Source organism: Saccostrea cucullata, unplaced genomic scaffold (assembly GCF_032062105.1).
Source record: "Saccostrea cucullata isolate Sc308-1 unplaced genomic scaffold, CSIRO_AGI_Scuc_v1 ctg391, whole genome shotgun sequence".
NCBI classification, from domain to species: Eukaryota; Metazoa; Mollusca; class Bivalvia; order Ostreida; family Ostreidae; genus Saccostrea; species Saccostrea cuccullata.
The window spans coordinates 464,147-471,332 of record NW_026938695.1 but is presented as its reverse complement, the minus strand read 5'-3'; the positions used below and the strand labels follow the sequence as shown (position 1 = coordinate 471,332).

General features: G+C 32.4%; 1 protein-coding gene across 1 annotated transcript; it reads left to right on the top strand.

The window, feature by feature from the left end:
• The first annotated feature begins 2,396 nt into the window (after positions 1 to 2,396).
• LOC134250978 (E3 ubiquitin-protein ligase TRIM56-like) lies at positions 2,397 to 3,248 on the top strand. Its single transcript, XM_062733344.1, has one exon. The coding sequence runs from the start codon at positions 2,397 to 2,399 to the stop codon at positions 3,246 to 3,248; it is 852 nt and encodes a 283-aa protein (XP_062589328.1).
• The last annotated feature ends 3,938 nt before the right edge of the window (positions 3,249 to 7,186 follow it).

The window sequence follows — 7,186 nt, the reverse complement described above, 5'->3', positions numbered from 1 at the left end:
AGCTTGCATCTCTTAGACAAAAATGAAATTCAGCAAATCACTAGAAACTGTCTAATCATGTTAAGAAGTAACTTCTTGATTAAAATTGTCTGCTTTGGACGAACATAAATTAGTATGTTAATTTACTATGTAAACAAAAACATGACATGGACCCTGTTTACACAACAAAGGTTTGGAGCTCTAAATCCGTCTTGTATCTCGACAACTGAAGTTCAAATTTTGATGATCATTTGAAAGACATTCGTTAAATGTTAGTAAAAATGGGAAAATAATTTGGAAAATTTTAAGCTGAAAATGTGTTCATGTCCCTTTAATAATAAAACCAGTTTATCGATATCGAACAAACAACTAGAATATAACAAGACTGGAATTTTTCCAAAAGGAATATTGGATCTCACGAAGACTGAAACAGCTAACCGCTGGGGAAAAAAGTTGGATATTTTATATCTTTCAGAATTCTAAAGATGTAGGAAAAGATATTAAAAGATTTAAGAGGAGAAAAACAGACCCGTAGTATTTAACTTTAATTTGACAGACTGATTTAAAAAAAATGAATGAAATTTTTTCAAAGAATAGAATATTCAAAATAATCTGAAACTTTAAATTTTCAAATTATTTTAAAAAGTTACGAAAGTCAAAATGACACTGATGTAAATTTAAACAACATTAATATGAATACTGTTGTATTTCTTAATTCCTAGACAAATGTTCTTTTCTTCATTCTCCAGTCCTTCAATAGCGTTGGCAAGAATAGCATATACATAAGAATGACATGGGATTGACCACAGTATCATGTTAATAATTATCCACACACACTTACATGTATATATTCCTCTGGATGGTCATTCATTTTATCCTTCAACAGAATCTGCACTGGCAACACATGGATGAACCAGGGCAGGTCTTATTATTGTTTCGATATGTTGATCCCTTTATACCTATTTTCCCAAATTATAAGATCTGAAGAAATTTAAAAAAAGATTTTAAATATGAGATATCAATAATGTTGAAAAACTTATTTTTAAAAATCATTACATTTTGCAGGTTACATTTTTTTTATTCCAAAAAGGTTGTTAATTCATATGAATATGTAGCAGGAGGAAATTACTTTTTTTATATAAAATGTTTAGATAAACGGTATATAACTTTCTTGATCTGCAGTTGGATTGCAGAATACACCATGATGCAGAAGGCTGTGTTACTGCCCCCCGGGCTTCTCATTGTACAGAATCCCACAATACCGCCCGGGCTTTACTAGCTATAGAAAAGTGGGAGCGAAATAATCCCACTCCCAGCCTTCAATAGATCCGTCCTTACATCGTACAGTGTGATCCCAATGATCATAAAACCACTGGGTTTCCTTTGGTATCAATTCTTCTGGACCTACCTGGTAAATATTTCACATATAATATAAATATTTAATGTGCTTAAGATTGTTGAATCTTGTGAAATGAGAGTTGTACATGCATACCAGAGAACAGTCAGGTTCATGAAGTGTAGTTATGTTCTTTTTATAGTTATGATGAATGCACTCTGACTGATGACTACGAAAGTATCTAAATATTTTTTTGTGTGAGTTAATGTTTTGTATCAAATGAAAAGCACAAACAAATACGCTTTTGTAGAAAACTAATGTTAAACCACTATTCATTTGGTTTTTTCTATTTTTAGGTATTGATCGAAATCTAAACTGCATAGTAAATATGAAAGACTTGTCGGTTCACGTAAACAATTATCGATTTTTAAAGACTTTTAATTACCTTGAAAATTTTACCATCAATACCTTATTCAATCCGCAGTATTTGCAAAATTGAATGCACTTAGTAGGATTTAATTCAACAAAAGTTCACAACAACGAACGGTTAGATTGATTTTTGAAGGGCAACGTAAAGGAAAGCATATATTATGTCCATGACGAAGGTGCATTCGTCACGTCTACAGGAACAGAAATATGTTCCGTTGTTGAAAAAACGGAATGTAGTTAGACAGTGTGGATCGCTACGTGTATGCATAAAATGGCATCATCTTCAGTAGGGCTTCAGGTTAACTGTAGTGACTTCACAAAATGCTCAATTTGTTTTGAAAAATTTAAAATACCCAGGTATTTACCTTGTTCACACTCATTTTGTCACGAATGTTTGTCGCTCCACATCGTATCTACGTGTAATTCTAAAGAAGCTCCTGTCGGATTCCCCTGTCCATTTTGCCGAAACTTCATTCCGGTGGAAATCTTTATAAGTAGACCAATAAATTGGGCGAGTCAGTTCCCTATTCATGAAATCCTAAGCGAAGTGTCCAAAAATCAAGAAAACGAAAATTGTGATACATGCAAAAGGGACGAGGAGGAAAATGAAGCTAGTAGATATTGTTATGAATGTAAAGAGAGAATATGTGATATGTGTGCTACATACCACAGGCGTATTTCTTTGACGAAGGACCACAAGGTTATATCTTTAAAAGAATTGAAGCTGTCACCTGTAAAAACCAGAAACAAAGAGCAATGTCCTAAGCATGCAGGGAGAACAATAGAGTTTCTCTGTAAGGATCATTCTGTACCTTGTTGCACGATGTGCATTTGTGTTCAACATAGAAAATGTGACAAAATAGAAACTGTAAAGGGGTCGGCAGAAAGAATACGAAAGGGCGAGTTTGATAATCTTGTTAAAGAATTGATAAAACTGGAAGACGAATTAAAGAGTATACAAAGAAAACAAGAGGAAAACATTACACAGATAGAGAAGGGAACTGAACAGGTATTTGAGGCTACCGAATCTTTGATTTCTAAAGTCCACAATCGTATTGAAAGGCTGAAAAATGATTATCTTGACAATCTATCAGCTAAAGCTAAAGAGCACAAGGAAATTCTAAGAAAGAATGCAGAAGCTAACGGCGACAGAGTAACGTATCTGAAACAGGTTGAAAAATCACTTAAAAGCTTTGAAGGAGAGTTGGATGATGCTACGTATGTTTCAGAATTCTATAGAAGTTGTCAAAAATACAAAACATTGAAATTACACCACGACAGAAACAGACCCACTCTATTCAAATTGACAACTTCTTTTGATGACAGGATTAGAGATTTTGAAAAAATCAACACATTTGGTGATTTTAAATTTTGGGGATATTATATTTATTCTCAGAGAGATATTAATACAGCGAAACCTGCAACGCTTGAATGTAAGGGTCCTCTAAGAAATCCACAGACGAAAATAGATTACGGATTTCGTGGAAGTAAATTTGATTTATAAAATTCAAATTTTGAGTGTAGTGTAAGATAAATGTCGCTACTGTTACAGACGTGCACTTGGTCAGGGGATAAAAAAAATCTTAAATATGATGTTTTTAACATTTAATGACATAATATTAAATTATTGTATATAAAATATAGGAGAGGATTATATAGAATTAGTCAATTGATGTCACAAAATGAAAACCACCCAAGACATACGTAGTTAAACAATTAGATATTTGAACCATTTTCTATCTTTTCAAAATCAAAAAAATAACATTGTGCATTTTATCTTTGAATTTATTTAATGGCAATGATATAGACTAATCGAGGGGTCTTTCTTTGTGAAAGAATTCATCGAAGTCTTTTACGAATTACAGGTATTGCTCCTATTACAATGCACTTTAAAGAGTTATTCAAAGTATGTTTAATTAAGGACAAAGTAAACGCACTTTGATTTTTTTTTTCAAAGTGCGTTAATATCAAAAATGTGCACCAGTTAGTCTATATTCCGGCATATTTTAGATGTGAGAAATAATTATTTGAACCTCACTGGTTGGATAACTTTTCTTCTCTACTTCATATATATATATATATATATATATATATATATATATATATATATATATATAGTTTGTGTATATAAAAAAAATTTATACACATATATATATATATATATATATATATATATATATATACGAGTGCTGTTCAATAAATAATGTCCTCGGTGCTCGGTAAGAAACAAAAACGCTTTTCAATGATTTAGTCTTTATGATTTAACTCAAATATTCCCTTTTAATTAAAAGACATGTCCATAACATTTTTATCCTATTTTTGATTGTTTTTAGAACTCTTTTTTTAGCATGACCCTTCGTATACTGGAATATGGCAGATCCTATGATTTCCTGCACTTGAATCTTCTTTATGGATCTGGTTCCGTCCTCTCTTTAACATCTCGATTTTTTGGCAAAAAATTTGCTTTCTAGACTCCTCCAGAAATTGAACTGCCTCTCCGAATAAGAATTTGAACAACAAGACCACTAATATTTAAGAAAATGGCATATAAAGTTGTCTTTGTCCTCTTGCAATTCTTTAATACCCCTTTTCAGATCTTTACTGTTTGTGTCAAGTTCATCTTATTGTAAATTTGTTTTGAGGGTTTAAAGCAATGGATTAGAGTTTCATCTCTTTGAATTTCAGACAAATGTGGATAACTACAATTTCTGATTATTTTAAATACTTCTTTATATCTTTTTACATGCTGTCGTTTTCACCCATTTTTCAAATCATAGGATGACCATTGAGTATTAAGCCTTTTTATTGTCAAATGTTTCTTTAAAATAGTGTGAACTAACCCCAAATTGATTCCTATCAAATTTGCTATGTGTCTTAAAGTCAATCAAACATTGTCATTGATAATTTGTTGAATTTTGGCAACCAGAACATTGGTTGTTGTAAGTCCTTGACCCAATTTTAATACTCATTATATCATTATTGTTCATTGAAATCCATTGGCTCATGTGTCTATAAAACAGACATTGGATGCTGTAAATTTCACAAATTCAGTGAATATTTCTTTGGGTTCCTTAATAAGTTTAACAACGGCTTTGATGAAGCATTTAATTTCACTCTAATTTACTAATTCTTTACCATTCATTTTTAATGCAGTGTCTCGAATAGCCCTTGTTTTCCAGCTTCTCACAATGAAAATATGAGATGAAAAGTGGTCACATGAACTGATATCAATTCATTAAAGATTCAATCATCAGAGAAAGTCAAGCTTAATGCCATATGATATCTGTGTTGTATGTCATAGAGTTCAGGACATCATCAGCCCTCGTAAAATGATTATTTGATTAGTATTAAGATGTATTAAAAATATTTATGCATTTTATATTTTTATTTTTTATACGTACCCGGTATTTTATTTTTTAAAGTTACTTTCGCCAAAGTTTGGTCAATTGGCTATTATTGTCAGCGGTATGGCTCCTAAGCATCTCTTCTATAAAACAAGAAGGCGTTCTATTTGTATGTTTTAGGAAAACTAATGTGGGTTGGAAAGATTAAAAAAAATGGAATAAGGGACCATATTCTTGTCTCCTTTCTCGATGAGGGTTAATCAATTCATCGGTTTTTCGAAAGAAATGTCTCGATAACAAGGAACACACGGCGGACGTGACCGGCTGTCAGATGATACATCTCTTCATGGCTTCTGCGACTAATGTTTTAAGAGGTTCCCTGGTAATTGTTCTCCATATTTTGTATTGTTTTATTTTGATTACTATTCTTTACTTCCATATGTCATTAAGCAAAAAGAGCAAATAGCTTAATACAGTACAAATCATATTTTAATAATTTTCTCGTCCTATGCCCCTTTAGAATCTTACAAAATCTCTTACATCTTATTTTGATAGCTAAATACTCAACATTTAATGACAATGGTAAACATATAAATAACGACAATGTCAATGGGATTTTAAAACAATAAGCCTTTATAACCAAAGACTACTGGACTAAATCCTGATGGAGTGATACATTTTAAACGCATGCATTGTAGAAACAGACAAGTTACAAGCATTAATTTTCTTGGTATTTTGTGCCTTCAATCGAAACAGTTGTGATCAGGTGGAATGGCATCGTCATCTAAGGTACCTGGTATTACCTGTAGTGATTTTATAAAGTGCTCGATATGTTTTTAACAATATAAAACATCAAGGTATTTACCTTGTTCGCATTCATTTTGTCACGAATGTTTGTCGAACCATATCGTATCTACGTGTAATTCTAAAGAAGCTCCTGTCGGATTCCGCTGTCCACTGTGTCGAGATTTCATCCCGGTGGAAAATTTTTCAAAGGGACCTTTCAGCTGGGCTAGCGAATTCCCGATTAATGAAATTCTGAGGAAAATATCCAAAAATCCACACTCAGAAAATAATTGTGATTCTTGCATAAGAGTTGACGAAGAACACGAAGCCAGTCGATTTTGTTTCGGGTGCAAAGAGAGACTTTGTGATATGTGTGCTAAATACCATAGGAGAAATTTGCTGACCAAAGACCACGAAGTTATGCCTTTAAAAGAGTCTAAATTGTCTCCTGTGAAATACAGAGACATAAGTAATTGCCCTAAGACAGAAAAATAGAATTTCTTTGTAAAAATCATTCGGTACCATGCACAATGTTCATCTGTGTAGAACATCGGAAATGTGTAAGAACCGAAACCGTAAAAAATGCTGCCGACAGAATACGTAATGGAGAGTTTGTCAAATGCTTAGAAAAAATAAAGAAATTGGAACAATATTTTATAACCATAAAAACAGAAGAAGAGGAAACCATTTCAAAGCTAGAGGTAAATTTGGAAAAGATATTTGAGCTTACCGAGTCTTTATACACAGGTGTTCAAAATCACATCCATCGGCTAAAGAATGATTTTCTGGAAAATTTTCTGCAAAAGCTAAAGAACACAGGGAAGTTACAAGAAGGAATGCAGAATCGAACGGAGACAGAATAACGTACCTGAAACAACTTACAAAATCATTAGAAAGCCTGAAAGACGAGGTGGACGATGCCTCATATGTTGACGATTTCTACAGATGTAGTGAAAGATATCAAAAAATTAAAAAGAAAACAGACAGTCCTATGGTATTTAACTTGACAGCTTCTTTTGACTCAAAGATACAAGAGTTTAAAAATGTTGCAAATTTTGGTCAATTCCACTTTACAAAAACATAAATATTTTAAACTTCTATTGAAACAGCAAAAATAGATGTCCAGAAATACATGTTCTAATTGTAAATATTGAAAAAAATAAACAATTATAAAGCTCAAAAGTATGGAATCCGGATAGGGCCATGCAGTTCACTATCGCATCATCGCACCATCGAGGTTTGGGTTGATAATGCGATGATACGATAATTGGATGACGATGAATCGATGGTTCGATTGCGTGATGACGATGAA

Excerpts from the sequence above, each read along its gene's own strand:
- LOC134250978 (XM_062733344.1), top strand. The coding sequence starts at position 2,397 with ATGTGTGCTACATACCACAGGCGTATTTCTTTGACGAAGGACCACAAG.